Source organism: Gobio gobio (genome assembly GCF_949357685.1).
Source record: "Gobio gobio genome assembly, chromosome: 1".
Taxonomy (NCBI): Eukaryota; Metazoa; Chordata; class Actinopteri; order Cypriniformes; family Gobionidae; genus Gobio; species Gobio gobio.
Genome location: NC_137097.1, coordinates 38,911,952 through 38,931,493, shown reverse-complemented (window position 1 = coordinate 38,931,493; position 19,542 = coordinate 38,911,952). Strand labels below are relative to the sequence as shown.

Genomic DNA, 19,542 nt, shown 5'->3' with positions numbered 1-19,542 from the left:
TCTCACTCTAGCGATGAATGAAATCTGACTTATGCTGCAGTTTGTGCTGCGACTCTCGTTCGGCTCACGCTGCACGCCACGGTGGGCAAGGGATGTAAACTATGTTATGCCTGAACACCGATTATCGCAGCAAGCCTATTACCCATTATTAATAATCTAAATTAATCTACTGTGAAATATAGGAGCTTGTTACTGGGACGTAACAGACCTGTGTGTTTTGAATCACTAGTGCAGTGTCCATTCTCGGAGCATATAAGCCCTTCCCGTGTAAGGCGCACCTCTTCTCGAGATTTCCTGCCTTTTTTATAAAGAATATGTTCAGCCCCCTCCCTCCGAAGCGTTGAATATTCTGTGTTGATTACTACCAAAGCTTCGAAGCTCAAAAAAATGGTATTCGGACCAGCCCTAGTGGTAAGCATTAGTCAGGTTGATGGTAGAGAAAACAGTACAATCTTTTAAAGCAGAGAGTAGTTAATCTGTGTGGCAATGGAAAAGAGTCGGTTTAGTGTGACGGTTTAATCCAGGTTTATGAGGTGTATAAAGTTTTTAGCACATCCAAACTCAGTTAACTCAGCAACAGAGCACTGAAAGACTGGCACAGGAAGGGCATTAGCAGGCAAGACTTTTTTGTTTTCAATCCTCACATGCAGTGGTGTCCCTTTCTCCACGATGAAGAATGTAGCAGGAACTGAGTGGTCTTGTAGGGAAGCGTTCGCTGTTGGCAGTTTGCAGTAGGGGTTAAACAAATTCCGATTTTTTGAAGTCGACATTTATGTGATGAAAGTCGAGTCGACATCGACTAGTCGCTGATGACGTCATTAATAAACAAATAACCCTGAACCTTGAGCTTAGACGCTGTGACACAACTATGGCATATGACACAGCGCTGCCCAATAGGTTATTGCTCTTACTACATAACATCTTTTGTATAAGTTATTTTGTCTTTGGGTCGTTATTTCTCACAGATTTCTGCTCGTTCTCAATCAGATACAAATAAAGTAGCACAATAAAGATTACATGTATATAAATGCATTAGTGGAGAGAGCGATTGCGTGTCTACCATCTACTAATCTACTAATAGTGAAGCTGTCAGTTTTAGTTACTAAGAAATATATGCTGTAACTTTTCAGTTTCTAAGCTATTTTAGTGATAAATCACAGAACAGTGTTGACAATACATTTCTGCACTACTGAATGTTTTTGTGTGAGGCGCGCGCACGATCTCCGCGTGATGTGCGAGCTGTGTGTGTTACAATGCAGCACGCATTTAGAACGGTGGTTAACTGACCTGTACAATAAGCATGCATTCTCCCAATCAATTTTGAGCATCCAGATGGTATAATCAAACATGTCTTGTGGAGAGCTCTCCGAGTATATATTTATTTGTCATTTTTAACTGTTTGAAACAGAGCCTGCATGTCAGGAAATGGCTTATCCTGTCGTGCCCTCTATAGGCCAGTGACTAGTCGACGTCAAACGTAAAGCGTCATGGCAGAGTATGAGCAAGTCGACTAGTCGATTAGTTGGTGCAACCCCTAGTTCGCAGCGTTAGCTAAGAGTATCTCCGATCCACAGTGAAAGCATGACTTCTTCTTCCCCACCTGAGCAGAATTAGAAGGGTGCATGTGATGATTTCCCCGTTGTTCTGCATTTTACTGTGTGCTGCGCCGCTTGTAAGGGGGCGGTAACTTGATGGAAATGTTTGAGATGGATTTAGCCTGATTAGCAGCAGATTCAATCTGGCTTGCAATCGTAACAGTTCTGTCCAGTGTGAGATCAGTTTCTAGTAAAAGTCTCTCATGTATTCGTGGGCTAAGCACATTCTCTACTAACTTATTGCGAATAATTTCGTCAGTGTTGGCACCAAACTCACATGAAACAACAAGCTCTTGCAAAGCAACAATGTACTGTAACACTGTCTCTTGAGGCGCCTGACAGCGTTTATGGAAGGTGTGACGTTCAGCTATTATGTTAGCTTTTGGCACAAAGTAGGCTTTCAATGCATCCTCTGCATCCTTATATGTCATATTAGGCAATGAGTAGAAAATCTGTTGTCCCTCTGTGCCAAGACAGTGAAGCAGTACAGCTCTCTGTCTTTTGTCTGGCTAGGCATACCCTGTAGCATCATTAACCTGTAGATAATTTTCAACGATCCGCAACCATATGCTGAACAGCATAGCAGGCTCACCGGGGCAAGGCAGAAGTTATTAGTAAGCAGCAATAAAGCACACGAGACAAGAGTAACGAATTTCATCCATCTTGTTTACACTTTACTTTCTGTACCAGTTCCAGTTCTGCCACCTCCAGTTCTGGCGCCTCCATCCTAATACTGTACATCTTGACGTACACTGATCAGGCATAACATTATGCATAACATATATTATTTTCCATAATATATATATATATTATATAACATATAATATTGTGTTGGTCCCCCTTTTGCTGCCAAAACAGCCCTGACCCGTTGAGGCATGGACTCCACTAGACCCCTGAAGGTGTGCTGTGGTATCTGGCACCAAGATGTTAGCAGCAGATCCTTTAAGTCCTGTAAGTTGCATGGTGTGGCCTCTATGGATCGGACTTGTTTGTTCAGCACATCCCACAGATGCTCAATTGGATTGAGATCTGGGGAATTTGGAGGGCAAGTCAACACCTCAATCTCGTTGTTGTGCTCCTCAAACCATTCCTGAACCATTTTTGCTTTGTGGCAGGGCGCATTATCTTGCTGAAAGAGGCCACAGCCACCTGGGAATACAGTTTCCATGAAAGGGTGTACATGGTCTGCAACAATGCTTAGGTAGGTGGTACGTGTCTAAGTAGCATCCACATGGATAGCCGGACCCAAGGTTTCCCAGCAGAATATTGTTGAATATCACACTGCCTCCGCCAGCTTGCCTTCTTCCCATAGTGCATCCTGGTGCCATATGTTCTCCAGGTAAGCGACGCACTGGCCATCCTAGTGATGTAAAACGTGATTCATCAGACCAGGCCACCTTCTTCCATTTCTCAGTGGTCCAGTTCTGACGCTCACATGCCCACTGTAGGTGCTTTCGGTGGTGGACAGGGGTCAGCATGGGCACCCTGACTGGTCAGCGGCTATACAGCCCCATACACAACAAACTGTGATGCACTGTGTATTCTGACACTTTTCTATTAGAACCATCTTTAACTTTATGAGCAATTTGAACTACAGTAGCTCGTCTGTTTGATCAGACCACACTGGCCAGCCTTTGCTCCCCCCATGCATCAGTGAGCCGTGGCCGCCCATGACCCTGTCGCCGGTTCACCACTGTTCCTTCCTTGGACCACTTTTGATAGATACTGACCACTGCAGACCGTGAACACCCCACAAGAGCTGCCGTTTTGGAGATGCTCTGACCTAGTCTTCTAGCCATCACAATATTTAATTTTGTTGTGAAAACCTGGCAAACCTTATACATATCACCGGAAGTGAGTGTAATTATCAAGAACGCTGCTGTACCATTTGCAGAATCACCTTGTGTCCTTCCGTCCTCTGGAGTTTGTACTCCTTAGTCGAATTTGGCAAGTCTGAACTTTGCGTACTTAGTATTGAGAAACTTGTTTTGGGTTGGTTCATAGATTGTCTCTTCATCTTTGCCTCTTTTTCCTGTTGTGGCGGGTAGCAAACAGCGTTGCATTACCACACAAACTCTGGATTGGAGTGTGGATCGCCTATGACTGACTGTATTTGTCATCTGACTGCATGCTGAATACTCTGTGATTAATAAATAAATAAATATAAATATATATATATATATATATATATATATATATATATATATATATATATATATATATATATATATATATATATATATATATATATATATATATATATATATATATTTTTTTTTTTTATGTCAAAACTGAATTTGCAGCCATTACTCCAGTATTTTTTTAAGAACTATTAGATGAATAACGTTAGAAAGAACAGCATTTATTTGAAATATAAATATTTTTAAACATTAAAACCTTCTTTACTGTCACTTTTAATCGTCTTAATTCATCCTTGCTGAATATAAGCATTAACGTCTTTAAATAAATCTTACTGACCCCAACATTTGTACTGTGTATTTTTGAACAAAATGTTGTCTCTAAAGTGTCTGCCAAACAAATGCAATAATACTGCATCTGCAAAAGCATGCATTGACATGTAAATGATGCTGTATTCAAAAATACACATGCACATATCCTGATGAGTGCAAAACAAAGTGTATTTACTCACCATATGACCAGACCAGTGATAACAGCAGCCCATGTGACACAGCAGGTGTCAGGCCGCTTGACTTCCTCATCCTCTTCCTTTCGACAGCAGCACAGGCAGGTCAGATATGCAGACAGCACCAGCAGACTCAAGCCCAGACCCAGCGCAGAAACACAGGCCAGGAAGATTAAAGACTGCCGAACAGAGTCAAGCAAACATGGGGCAGATGGTCAAACCAAACAGGATGTAGAAAGATTAATCAACATTAAGAGCCTGTTATTACTGATGCAGTGCAAGGAAAAGTTTATTTCCTTAATCAGTATTTTTGTCTTGACTCTTTTGTCCTGCAAATACTTGAATAAAATAATATTTTCAGAGATTATTTCTCAAATTAAACGTATTCTTCTCTTCCAAATAGTTTTGTCTCGTTTTAGACGACACAATTCAGTCTATTTAAATAAAAAGGCTTTAAATAGTTTTACTAGAAAACAAGACAAATATAGATTAATAAATAGATTTTTTCTTTTGCAATGTAAAAATATTGCAAATGTTCTAAGCTACACCTGGATGTGGTAAATTATAGGTTATTTGTGATGTTATGAGGAAAGAACTGAATAGAGATGTGTTTTTCTAAGCAGTCTATACGTAGAAAATTGAAAAACAAAAGGAGTCCGCATTTCATGTTGTTGAACAATCATTGCAGCTGTGGGCGGATAAATCATATAATGGTTGATAGGAGGGCGAGCTTGGGCCCCCATGCACATCGCCATGGTAACCCACATGGACTGAGGCTAAACAGAAACGTTCAGTCTTTGAGTCGAACATCATGTGATGAAAGTAAAGCACGTCAGCTCTGGAGTCTTGTGATCCAAGGATACCAAAAGGACAGCCGGATATTAGATATAGATGTAGATATTATTAGGTTAAGAAAACACTGAAAAGGGCTACTGCTTAAATGCACAACAAATACCAATCCAAGCTTTTTACATTTTAAAGTTGCATCAAGGGAGGAAAAAGTGTGGTTACGCCAGAGTGCAAAACTGAATTTCACATTAGATAATCACAACATGCTCATGGGAAATTCTGAGCAAAATTACTAAAACCACTAAAGTGTGGCGTGAAATTATTTTCAATGCTTAAACTGGTACAGTTAAATCGGCATAAGAACTTGAGGATTTATGGTCAAAACCAAAGTGGAGAGTTAGAATAGCTCTGTTACAATAATAAAAGGTGAAAAGGAAGTTACTAATGCCGAATTGTAGTATTGATTACTGTTATTGAAAATCATATCTAGATCATGACTGTCAGTTATTTGTGAGCTGTAAAAGGACAAGTTGTTTAAGTCCATTCCATGAAATGCTTGAATGTGAACATGGCCATATTTGCATGTCACTGTATGGGATAGGCTATTTTAGGTCAAATCTATAATAATAAAATAATGCCAATTAATGCCTATTGTAACAAAGGTATCCACTGGAGGCAAGTTGAAGGACCCAAATGCAGTTCTTTATTTAATCCAAAGACTTGACTTGACTTGACTTGACTTGACTTGACTTGACTTGACTTGACTTGACTTGACTTGACTTGACTTGACTTGACTTGACTTGACTTGACTTGACTTGACTTGACTTGACTTGACTTGACTTGACTTGACTTGACTTGAACACTCACCTACAGCGGGTTACAACATTCAATACTTGACAAAGACACATGGCAAACATGAGGGCTTAAATACACACACACTAATGACAAGACAAGTGACACCTGTGAACAGTGATGAGACAATGAACCAATGACAGGACAAGACACAAGATCACATGAGGGCATGGGAGTCACATGACAAGACCAGGAAGTGCACGACAAGACTGTGAACATGACAAACTCAAAACATAACCATGAACATAAACTGAAAACAGAACCAAGAACAATGAACATGAACCATCACCAAAACACCCTGTGACACCTATGTATATCTTCCCTGTTGTTGTAGCAGTCTCAAATGATAGTATGTCTACATAGAACACATCTTGCACATTGTAACGCCTGTTTTTATATTGCATGTTTGTAGATACACAAATTTTGTTTTCTTAATTTTTCTTCAAATACTACATTGTATGTTTTGTTATTTTCTCTTGTTTGAACTGAATACAAATTGCCATAAATAAATATAAATTGCTTATTTGCAGATCAATTCATATTCAGTGTCTTAACCCACAAATTAAAATGCAAAATACCAGTAAATGGTTCATTATTCAAAAAATAAACATGGTCCATCAATCAGTACGTTTTACTTTTAATACTCAAGTAGAGTTGTCAAAAGTCGGTACCAAGTTGGTACTGAAATTTTTAAAATGTGACGACACCAGCATTTCCCTTTAGCATTTTGAGCGCTGTTGAATGGATTCTTAAACACCTCTGATTGGCTGTTGTGTTCACGGCACTCAACATATATGTCTGTGATTGGCTGCAATGATCAACGCTTCAAAAACATGTTGTAAATAGACACCTTAATGCTCTTCACACACACAGAGAAACATTATATATATATATATATATATATATATATATATATATATATATATATATATATATATATATATATATATATATATATATATATATATATATATATATATATAATTATCTCGCAAAGGAGCTTTTTACAGCCCTAAAGCTATGAAATAATGACTAAGCAATGCAACATAACAGTCCCCAAATAAATTGTCACAATTTTTAAACAACTTAATAAATACCAATACATTTTGTAACCTGCTATACTGACTTGCTAACCTCCTACCAGAATATGTTCTTGCAAACTAAACACTGGTCATTACCAATAATAAAACAGTTTGATCTCTATATTTGTCCTATGCATTGTTAACACAGGAAGTTTAAAAGAAGAGCACATCAAACCAAACTTCCTGCCAGTGCTAAAGAAAATATACTGAGGCGAGATGGACGGGCAAGCAATTAAGGAAATGCACATTTCATATATCCTTGCTTACAAAAAAAGTACGGTGTAGTATTATGCTATAGTGATGGCATCTAATTACCATATTCATCTACCATCAAAACTTCGATGATACTACAACTTAGGGAGTGCAGAATTATTAGGCACGTTGATTTTCTGATCATATTTTTTTTCCAGGCACATTTGACCAATTCCAAACCACAGTAATCCTAATAACTACTATTGATTTAGTATTTAATAATGTATAAGTGATATATAATTGTTCATGAAGGCTGGAAATGAAAAACACCTTATATTCAGGTGTGCAGAATTATTAGGCATGTTTTCTTTTACAGATAAATTGAGCCAAAAAAGAGATTTAACTCAGACTGAAAAGTCAAAAAGTATTAAATGCCCATGAGAAGGATGCAATACTAATGCAATACTAGACATTGCAGTTAAGGCATGACCATTGGACAGTGAAATGCTCGTTGGGTCAGCAGGGTCAGACAAAAACATGTGGCGGAGAAAAGACACCTGTTAACTGCAAAAGAATTAAGAATTAAGGTGAAGAATTAAGGGTGAAACCATCAGGAACCCTTTAGTCTCCAGCGCCACCATTTTCCAAAGCTGCAACCTACCTGGAGTCTCCAGAAGTGCAAGGTGTCAGGATCTCAGAGACTTCAGTTAGGTAAAGAATCCTAAAAAATGACCCCCTCTAGATAAGAATCACAAGCTGAAGTGTTGTAAAATACATGAAGAAGGTTTTTTTATAGGCTTTATGGACAGATAGGTTGAGAGTGACTCTTGAAGGACCAGCACCACATCCTCTAGTACCACTGTTTGAAGAATTCATCTTCCAGAATCTGGCAGTACGTTTTGGGAGTTCATTTTAGTCCATCCTGAAGTCCGTTTTGCAGAGATGGACTAAAAATGAACTCCCAAAACGTACTGCCAGATTCTGGAAGATGAATTCTTCAAACAGTGGTACTAGAGGATGTGGTGCTGGTCCTTCAAGAGTCACTCTCAACCTATCTGTCCATAAAGCCTATAAAAAAACCTTCTTCATGTATTTTACAACACTTCAGCTTGTGATTCTTATCTAGAGGGGGTCATTTTTTAGGATTCTTTACCTAACTGAAGTCTCTGAGATCCTGACACCTTGCACTTCTGGAGACTCCAGGTAGGTTGCAGCTCTGGAAAATGGTGGCGCTGGAGACTAAAGGGTTCCTGATGGTTTCACCCTTAATTCTTCACCTTAATTCTTAATTCTTTTGCGGTTAACAGGTGTCTTTTCTCCGCCACATGTTTTTGTCTGACCCTGCTGACCCAACGAGCATTTCACTGTCCAATGGTCATGCCTTAACTGCAATGTCTAGTATTGCATTAGTATTGCATCCTTCTCATGGGTATTTAATACTTTTTGACTTTTCAGTCTGAGTTAAATCTCTTTTTTGGCTCAATTTATCTGTAAAAGAAAACATGCCTAATAATTCTGCACACCTGAATATAAGGTGTTTTTCATTTCCAGCCTTCATGAACAATTATATATCACTTATACATTATTAAATACTAAATCAATAGTAGTTATTAGGATTACTGTGGTTTGGAATTGGTCAAATGTGCCTGGAAAAAAAATATGATCAGAAAATCAACGTGCCTAATAATTCTGCACTCCCTGTACAACGTACATGTCCAGACAACTACTGAATTTATTTACCATAGGACTTTTTACTAAAAGAACAGAAATGTCATTGCTTTGAAAAATGTAAAAATTTGTCACAAAAACCACATTAAATAATATTGGAATTTTTGTGATGTGAATTTCAGATCGCAATGCCAACATCTCTTGATAACACACATTCCTAAAGAAGGTATTGAAAACAACAATTCCTGAGATCAATTTCAAATCAGCACTAGCCAGGGAATTTAACAGATAGACAGATTTGACAGCAGGCTTTATTTTAGAATGAGAGATGAAATAAACTTGTGTTGCTGCTTCATTGATTTCCGCAAGTAACCTAGAGAATGTGACCTTGAACAAGGAACGTAATATCCTTTTTGATAAAAGGCCCAGCAGAAGTATCGACTGGATCGATGAGGAAAATGTTTCTCTGGAGACTGTACAAAACACAGCATAGGGGAAACAGAGACTATTTAATTGAGATCTGACACACCACCAGAGACACATCTGTGTTTACCAGATGTTGCACATTTATAGAGTTCAGTGAGAGACATTTATAATTATCATCACACATTTTTGGTCCCAGGATGCTGAAGGTACAAACTATATTGTAGTACTGGAATATGAATTTCTTGTCTTAACGGTAATGAATTTGGATTATGTAAACAAATAGATGCATAAAAAGAATACAAGTCAAACAAAACCTGTTTGAGTTCTACACAACTGCTGAGCTGAGAGAAAACCAGTGATCCACTACAAGATTACATTTCACACTCATCATCCTGCATGTTCCACTACTACACCTGCAAGAACAGGCCACAGCTATACAGCTGCTTGCTCAACTGGGACAAGTTGTCATACTATTTACCCCAGTGAATATTTTTATGGGTAGGCTTTTTTTAAGTCAGTTTCTGAAGACACATGTCTTAAAGTCTTGGCTTCAGACACACTTTTTAACAATTCTTGACCAGAAAATTTTTTTTTGAAAATGGGGGACACGTGACACTGCATGGTACAAATCCGCTGTTCATTGACACTATTTTGAGAAGATTAGGCTTCCTGTAAAAAGCCACTTACAACATATTTTGGAGTTCATTTAAAAGACACCATTAGGGCTGCATGATATTGGAAAAAAACGTACATTATTTTATTTTTCTGCTATATATATATATATATATATATATATATATATATATATATATATATATATATATATATATATATATATATATATATATATATATATATATATATTACGAAAAGTTTTGGGATACCTGCCTTTACATGCATATGAAATTGAATGACATCCCATTCTTAATCCGTAGGGTTTAATATAGAGTTGGCCCAACCTTTGCAGCTATAACAGCTTCAACTCTTCTGGGAAGGCTTTCCACAAGGTTTAGGAGTGTGTTTATGGGAATTTTTGACCATTCTTCTAGAAGCGCAGTTGTGAGATCAGGCACTGATGTTGGACGAGAAGGTCTGGCATGCAGTCTCCACTCTAATTCATCCCAAAGGTGTTCTATCAGGTTGAGGTCTGGACTCTGTGCAGGCCAGTCAAGTTCCTCCACACCAAACTCACTCATCCATGTCTTTATGGACCCCAGGAAGGGGTCGTTCCCTAAACTGTTCTCACAAAGTTGGGAGCATGAAATTGTCCAAAATGTCTTGGTATGCTGAAGCATTAAGAGTCCCTTTCACTGGAACTAAGGGGTCAAACCACACCCCAGAAAAACAACCCCACACCATAACCCCCCCTCCACCAAACTTTACACTTGGCACAAATGCAGTCAGGCAAGTACCGTTCTCCTGGCAACCGCCAAACCCAGACTCATCCATCAGATTGCCAGATAGAGAAGCGTGATTTGTCACTCCAGAGAACACGTCTCCACTGCTCTAGAGTCCAGCAGAAAGTTGGCGTCTTCTGCACACTGTGCACCTCAGCATGCGCTGACCCCACTCTGTGATTTTATGTGGTCTACCACTTCGTGGCTGAGTTGCTTTTGTTCCCAATTGCTTCCACTTTGTTATAATACCACTAACAGTTGACGTGGATTATTTAGTAGTGAGTACATTTCATGAATGGACTTATTGCACAACCTATCTCGGTACCACGCTTGAATTCACTGAGCTCCTGAGAGAGACCCACGCTGCGTCACAATTCGCATACTATCCGTACTAAATAGTATTCAAAAAAAGAATTAGTATGTCCTAAATCGTAGTATGTTGAAAAGAGTATTCCAAAGATTCCCGGATGGTCTACTATTTCCGGTCATAATTCGAAGTGCAGATCGATGCGCACTCTAACGGCTGATATTGCCCACAACCCATTACGAGATGGACGAGGATTCGATTAGAACAACAAACACGGATAAAAAGTGTTAAAAAACTACAAACATGACGGTTCCGCGAGTCTGACGGTTAAGTGGAGAGGATTAGATAAAGGGGTTTGAGTGAGCAATTATCAGTATTTAACCTGACAAAAAGATATTTATTCAATGTTAGCCACATTATATTTCACCCGCAGAAGCATCATGAACTTTTGTAATGATAAGTTTGGCCATTCACTTTGCAAACACATGAGAGGAGTCTCTGCATTAAAGACCCACGAATGGCAGATCAACGAGCGACTACATTTCTCTCCGATACGGTAGGAAATTAAATTGAATTTGGAGGATTTGAACTGTGACGATGATTGACAGGGCAGTTTAAACGGTGACGGGACGCACGTAACAGAGTCCGTTAAATATGACGAAGTAGTATGTCCCAAAGCTTGCATACTCTTCTGCTACCACTCTAAAAAAAAAGGCTCGTAATCATAGGGGAACCTTTTTTAGTGCTATATAGCACCAATTTTGGTGCTTCAGTGGTTCTTCAGCGGTTCTTCAGAGGTGCTATATAGCACCTTAGTCAAAGAACCGGTGAAGAACCTCTGAAGAACCGCTGAAGAACCTCTGAAGAACCGCTGAAGAACCACTGAAGCACCAAAATTGGTGCTATATAGCACTAAAAAAGGTTCCCCTATGATTACGAGCCAAGAACCATTTTTGGTGCAATATAGAACCTTTTTTTTTTAGAGTGTATGTACTTTTTCATCACAAAAAGAGTACATACTTTTAGGACGTAGTATAAGTAGGCAAAATGGGACGCAGCACCATTCTTTCACAAATGTTTGTAGAAGCATCTGCATGCTTAGGTGCTTGATTTTATACACCTGTGGCCATGGAAGTAATTGGAACACCTGAATTCAATGATTCGGAGGGGTGTCCCAATACTTTTGGCAATAAAGTGTATACTGAGATATAAAAACCAGATGATTTGAATAGCTCTATTTGATCATTCTAGAATAATTGGGGTGATTTTTTAGGGGAGTAAATCTGCATAGAAAATAATAAACAAATTACAAGCATATAGATAAATGCTATAGAAGAAAGATACAATTGAAATAAGCAGTGCTTTATGTTTTTCAGGGAAATCTATCAGTGTTCAGGTGCAGAAATTGAATAATCAAATGTAAAATAACAGTCTTTACTGTATAAATAAAATATAACTAATATAATTAATTAATTAATTAATACAATTTATCTTTGTTAAAGATACAAAAGTAATTTTCTCTTTCATTGGTGACAAACAGCTGCGGGTACATTAGGCTGCTGTCCCTTTAAGATGAACACATGGACCTAATATAAATGACACGCATCCGTTTTATTTCTCACTTGTTTACAACACATAACCGACTGTGTTTACGAGGATACTCATCGAGATGGGCATTTTGACTTAATTTTGCGTGCATGTGTCCGTTTAAGCTTGAAAGAAAGAGAAAGAGAGTTGATGCCTGACTGGACTTAAAAACACATGCAAATAATAAACTTTCACTCTATGATGGTTAAACTTTGCAATTGTGCAGCTGGCCCGTACGGATCACGGATCAACAACGATCCCTATACTTGACATACTGCGATGTGACTATCGCGGATGTGCAGCCCTAGTCACCATGAATTCAAAATTGGCAATTCTTATTTTTTAATGGAATATTTCAGTATTTATTAAAAATGATTTATCCGGGCACATCTTTTTTTTTAAATTCATGTTTCCTCAATCTTTAATCAAACATCTCTTCTCTGATGACTGGAACTAGGGCGGGGCAACCTGTCACTCACATGAGATCGACCAATAGCAAACCACAACCATCCAATCAATTCCCCATGTACAAAATCAAGTTCCGCCCTACATTTTTTTTTCACTCTGATTTATGAGGGAAGAAAAGACTAAACTTCCATTTCATGTTGACTTTAAAATTTTGCCTATAAAAGGGATTTAATTGGTTTTCAGATAAATGCAAACAGCAAATAAATTATAAAACAGAAGAAAAAAAATTATGAAACTGCAAAGACTGAAGTTAAAAAAATGTGTTTTAGATACTGGCACACTGTTACATACATGTTTTTTTTTTTTAGGACAAAGGTGTTTTTTATTCATATCAGGTTGGGGTAAGTTGTCACAAAATGTTTAAAATTATTAAGAGTTATAAATGTATGCAATTTATCAATTTTAATATTTTTGGCCAAAACAACGGTTTGCATTTTGTACGTTATTATAGTAATGTATTTTTCACATAGAGTATATTTATTATAGTTATACATAGTTATAAATAGTTGTAACTATTATAAATATACATAACTTGGTCATAACTAGCCTTTAATAATCTAAATTCTATAGTTGACTCTTGTATGCATGTTTGTCAGTTGTTTATCCAACAGCTATAGCGCAAAATGTTTACTTTTAGATTTCCTCCGTCTCCCCACCATAAACTAAAAATACATCAAACTCCTCTCACCTGCTGATAGCTGGCGTCCTCCGGTTTAAAAGTGTTATCAACTGCCTGGAAATTAAAATTAAGATGTGGGAAATTATGCAGCCAGTAGGTCCACCACGGGGCAATGTAGTCCTGGCGCGATGAGGCCATCCCGGGAGAGAAACTGTTCACTCTACTATTAAAACACCAAACACAACGAAGATGATCCGCCACCCGAAGACGTGAGACGATGACTACACAGGGAAACACCGCACAAAAGTATTTCCCCTAGCTTTTTTCGCTTAAAAGGATGCATAACACAAGAGTTGAGTGGGTGAGCGCATGCAGTGATCAGCTGTGACCCCTTCAAAGCTCCCTGACACTGGCTGACTCCACGCGTCTCTCCTGCGACTGCGCACCGCACGCGCTCTAGGAGCGAGCGTCGACGGCACTGATCACTCGTGATGAGTTCACAGCTTCACACCGGCACAATATTCAAGCAAAATGTAATGAACCCAAGAAAGAAAAAACAAAGGAAAAAAATATGCTTTGGTAAATCATAACTATGAAGAAAAAAAGTCATAATTACTATAAAAAGTCAAGTGACGAGTCATAACTATGAAATAAAGTTCCTCAGACAGGGTTTAGATTGAGCCAGGATTAGGCATGAGTTCAATTAGGGCATGTCAATCGCTTATAAACGTGCCTTAGAAAAAAAAGTGAAACATTACTGGTGTGCATCTTTGGGCAAAACAATGCCAGTGACATATTTTAAGATATGCCAGTACAAATTGCTTGCCATTAAACATGCATTTTAGTCTGGGACTAGTTTAAGCCGTGTCTGTGAAACCAGAAGGGTAAAAATCAAATATGTGATGAAAGGTTGAAATTATTAGGCTGTGTAAAAAGTTATAGCCTACGCCTACGCCTACTTTTACTTTTACTTTTTTCACAACTATTATTAAGAGTTATACTTTTTTCATAATTTCTAAAGTTTTTTAAAGTTTTTTTTAATAAGACATAATTTTTTAGATTAAAAAAAAAAAACCCTCATAGTTATGACATTTAATCACATAATTATTAGCCCTACTTATGTCATAATTTCGATTTTTTTTATCCCATAATTTCAACTTTTCATCTCAACATTATGACATAGTACGTCATAATTGTAACTTTTATGTTATAATTTCATACTTTTTTATGTCAATTTTAATTTAGTATGTCAAAATTAAGTAAACTTATGCGCTGCAAAAAAGGCACAATCTAGGCTATATATATAAAACTTTTTTGTATTTTTTTTAATTAGGCTACGCATTGTATTGCATTGTCCTTTAGGGTTAACGGAAATTTCCATAAAATTACTGGAAAATATTCTGGCAGAAAATTACCAGTAGCCTACATTTTCCATTTAAATTTTTTACAGTGTGACATTAAAAGTTATAATTATGAATTAGTATGTTATGACAGTATATTATGACATATAAATTCATAATTTGTGATGTCAAATCTGTGCTACTAAAAAGATCAGAACTGTCGAATAAATCTCATATGTAACAATAAAGCAACAGACAAGTGTCTGTAGGCATATGTATTGAAAAATAAATCTATTATTTCATACTCATTTAAAACGTTGGTGCCTCATTTTCAAAGTTAAAACAACACACAGTGAAGAGAGTGAGTGCCTTTAACTCTTTTACTCTTGTTCAATATTGACATCTGGTGGACAGAAAGGGCATTTCACAAAATTACCGTCCTATCCCAGGGTTGTCAAACCTTTCTAAACCAGTGACCCTTTGATGTCCCCAAACTGCTATTACGCTTCTATCTAAAAAAAACTAAACAAAAAAAAAACAAAGACGTATATGCGGAGTACTACACTACCCACAATGCTGAAACAAAATCCACCAATTGCTTAACTTAAGTTGCTGTTGCTATGGAAACAGGAATCATTCGAAACTGTTTGAATATTTATACATTTCAAATACATTGTATTTTTATACTTACAAATAATGACTGTTACAGTCCAGTCCTCTTAGTCAGGGGTTAAGAACAGAGGTAAGAAAAAGCGGAGAGAATGCACAGGAATGCACTCATCTCTACGAACAACATTTCCCCTAAAATTAATTGAAGTCAAGTTTATTGACAAAGGAGAAAACAATGGACACACAACACACTTCAGGAAGGAGCAAGGGCAAAATAATAAACAAAAGACTCCTATTGACTATGATTAAATAAATGTTATCGTCATTGAGCAATCAATTACAGCACTGATTCACAGTGCTTTCTGGGATGAATTGCTCCATAAACGAAGTAAACATAAAAATTTGTCTATAAAATGAATGAAAAATATGTAGGCCATCATTAAGCAAGGTGTTACTAATCAATGAATGAATTAAGCACACAAAAAATGCTGGTTTAATTATGCATGCGAGCACACATTTTCTTTAATAAACCTATAATATTATTTTCTAATGACACTCCATATGTTACACAATAGATGTGGGTGTTAAATTATTTGTTGATCCTGTGATCACGTACCGAGAGGTGGCAGTAGCACATTACAAGTCAAAAAGAATAAAAAAAAGAGAAGAAAAGTAAAGAGTGAAAGACCAAGTGCTGAGAAATTAGCATTTCACCTCTTTTTTAATTAAAGCACACGTCCATAAAATTACAATCTGTTGCCATATGTCATGAATCACCGCAGCAATATGTGGAATCTCAAGTGTGCTGGTCCTGCATGAGTTCAGTGACATGGACATTTTGAAGAATGCGGGCTGTATATAGCATATTTGTCATTTTTGGCACGTCAGGTTTCAAGGTCAACCATGCAAACCGCCATGCAGCTATTTTTGATTAGAGGTCTGATTGATTTTAATATCAATTACTCGTTTGACTGCGATGACCTTCCTTCATAACAATTAAGGGACAAAGTATTAGGCGCAGGCTGTGCTAACTTCAAATTATTCAACCGGTCAGCTTCTGTAACCAAATGCTTATGATTTTGCTACACAAAAAGAGTTTGTCAGCACATATGGTGTGGCATTTTTGGGATACAAACAAGCCATCAAATCTCATCCGTCTCATTTTTCTTTCTCTATTACTCCCTGAATTGACACTATGAAATGATGACGGTGTCCCAAGACACCACGGGATGAATTTGCATAATACAAATTTTCATAAAGGTTGTAGCTGACATCATCACAATGAATCGGAGAGGAATTTCCTTCCCATCACCTGCCGTTATTACACATTAATCCTCCAATTCCTGAGCCAGCTGTGATGGTTTGCGTTTGATGTTCAAAACAACGTATAGTGATATTAAGCAGTCTTTCCTCTTTGGTTATTGCTTTTTCGGATTTGGAATCCTAAATCCCTCTGTGGTGCCGGGAATGACTAAGGCCTATACATATGAATGAAGATTTACACATCAGGCTCAAAGAGTTTGCGTTCAATCAGACACCGCTGCTCTCTAGCTCTGAGGGTTGAGCTGAGTAGAAATATCCCAGCTTCAGAGCAGGGAGATTTTGCTTTCCCTCTATCTTTGTTTTATTCTGATCTACTTTCATCCATTGAGACGTTTGTCTGTCTGAAAGTCCTTGACTAACTCAGCTGTGCCATCACGAGCAATGGAAAACAAGCATATGTCTTCAATTATGGCCATTTTTGAGTAGTTCTGCTAATTAGAGGTGAGGAAAGTGTGTTATTACTGGACTGAGACTACTTAGAACTCCTTAGCAACCAGAAAGCAACATGATAAAAACTCTTTAGAGAGTGAAACTGCATGGCAATACCCTGGCCAATTTTTCTTTATCATGGAAATAACTTTCCAAAGATATCACACAGACCTCTGTGGACGGTAAAATAAAAAGTGTTCAACGGTGTTGTTCCGCTGTGCGATTCTTTGTTTAAATCAATCAGAAGGCTTTTGAGGTGCTTTTCAGCTTGGAGGATATGAAATGTTTGCATTTTTTTTGTTCATCTGTCAACAATGGCTAACACAGCCAAGCGTCCTAAAAGGAATACCAAGGAACATGAAGAGATCAAAAAGTGACGGGACCAAACAAGAAACAAGATGAGAGTGAATAGCATTAAAGCGTTTCATTGATGGAGGATGCCGAGAGCTCCTACGCGCTTGAAAACAGATTTCGAGCTTGTTTGCTTCTGTTGGACAGGTAGTTATTGCTTTATCACAATGGTTCCCCTAAAGCGGCAGGTTTGCCGAAAGAGAGGGCATGTTTAGAGGGTCATAAAACACAGATGTTTGTGTTGGACATCATGGAAGAGAATGTTCGCATCTGTTTATTTAAATTTTAGAAGGAAAATTACATGGGCAGAAGCAAGTTCATTCAACTACAAAGAAGGGCGGCATGCGTCTTATTTAATGGTAATTTACATTCTTAATTCATATCGCCACCTACAGGCCGGTTTTGCAATCATTTTTTAAACTTATCCTTTAAATATTTAACCCTTAAATGCATACCTCGAGACGTCATTCACTACCCTCCTCCTCATTAATTTTTTAAAGTTAGACATCAACCTTCTTAGTATTCTTCAATCAATCCATCTTAAACAATATAACAAGAATTTTTTTTATAAAAAATTATAATTGAATGCCTGTTTTTCCACTAGTTTTTTGTCAAAATTGTATAGGGTCGCTATCGACCCGAGGTGTGTAAGATTGTTCGTAATTGTTTTAATGCGCAATGATAATCGAGTCTTTAATGACGAAATAAGTGCAATTCACCTTTATTCCACAAGGTGGCAATGTCTGATACACAATGATGAAGTGACGTTTCACTCATAGTTACCTCAGACAGACAATGAAACCATAATAATTATAATCTGCAAAACTTGAAATGGCCCAGCGATTTACTGCAGAGCAAGTACTGAATTGGCGATGGGTCTTTTTAGAAGGTGGAACTTGTTCCACCATATTGCGTGTTGCACTTTCTCCCATTTATAGTAATTATGAGTGCTCTGTCTTGGCGTATATAAAGTCTTTGTCTTTAATTTTTATTACTTTGGTTTTTATTTATATTGTTTGTTTAATGCTAAATATATACATTAAAAAGAAAGTTTAAACTAAAACAGCGATTGCTAAGACTTTTGTTTTTTTTTTTTATCTTAAAATTTTGCCACTTATTTTCCATAACCTGCTTTCTGGAATACAACTCCTCTCCCGTGGCCTCATGGTGTAGTATCCATCAGATGTGCCTTTCAGAGTCTTGCCAGAAATAGGTCATTCAGGTACTTTTTGCCGACTGTTTAATGAAAACTGAATTCCGACATACTACACAGCAAAATCCCCAGTGTTAAATCAACACTGCTCAGAGTACATATGGTCCCACTCTACAGAGTGTTAAAGCAATACCGAAGCAGTGTTAAAATTAATGAGATAATTAAGTGATTAATTGAGTGATGATTGAGCATTATTGAAGACACCTGATTATAACAAGAAGAATCACTGAAGAAAAGAAAACACAAGAACTACAACTGACTACAGCCTCATATGAAATCAACTGAAGATAAAAGAAGACATTAAAACTCTCAAGCATCAAGTATTACTAACCAGATTGAATTTATTTCTGTCAAATGTCTACAGAAGTTCTTTTTGAGAAGTAACAGTGGTTTAGATGTTGAAGATGTATTGAAAATGTTTGGACACCATATGGTGATCAGTGTTTCTGTTGGGCAGTTTTACTCTTGGCTTTTTATGTGAGTATTTATGTGAGTTTTGTGGTCTTTTTAGCAGTTCAGAGTTACACCATAATGGTGTTTTGGTCACCATTATGATGATCAGTATTTTCGTTGAGCAGTTTGACTCTTGGCTTTTTATGTGAGTTTTGTGGTCTTTGTAACAGTTAAAACACATCATTTGTTACAAAGGAA

General features: G+C 37.4%; 1 protein-coding gene across 2 annotated transcripts in view; it reads right to left on the bottom strand.

Annotated features, from left to right (window-relative positions):
- The window catches only part of ttyh2l (tweety homolog 2, like), a 75,059-nt gene extending 60,994 nt beyond the window's left edge, over nucleotides 1–14,065 (bottom strand). The window contains exons 1-2 of one of the 2 annotated variants that reach the window (XM_079812748.1): nucleotides 13,696–14,065; nucleotides 4,246–4,418 (exon numbers count right to left, since the gene is read on the bottom strand). In XM_079812748.1, the coding sequence (XP_079668874.1) occupies nucleotides 4,246–4,418; nucleotides 13,696–13,824 (302 nt within the window). In that variant the 5' untranslated portion in view covers nucleotides 13,825–14,065. The remainder of the gene's footprint in view (nucleotides 1–4,245; nucleotides 4,419–13,695) is intronic. The other variant, XM_079812749.1, reaches the window with a different exon arrangement.
- Nucleotides 14,066–19,542: the final 5,477 nt, after the last annotated feature.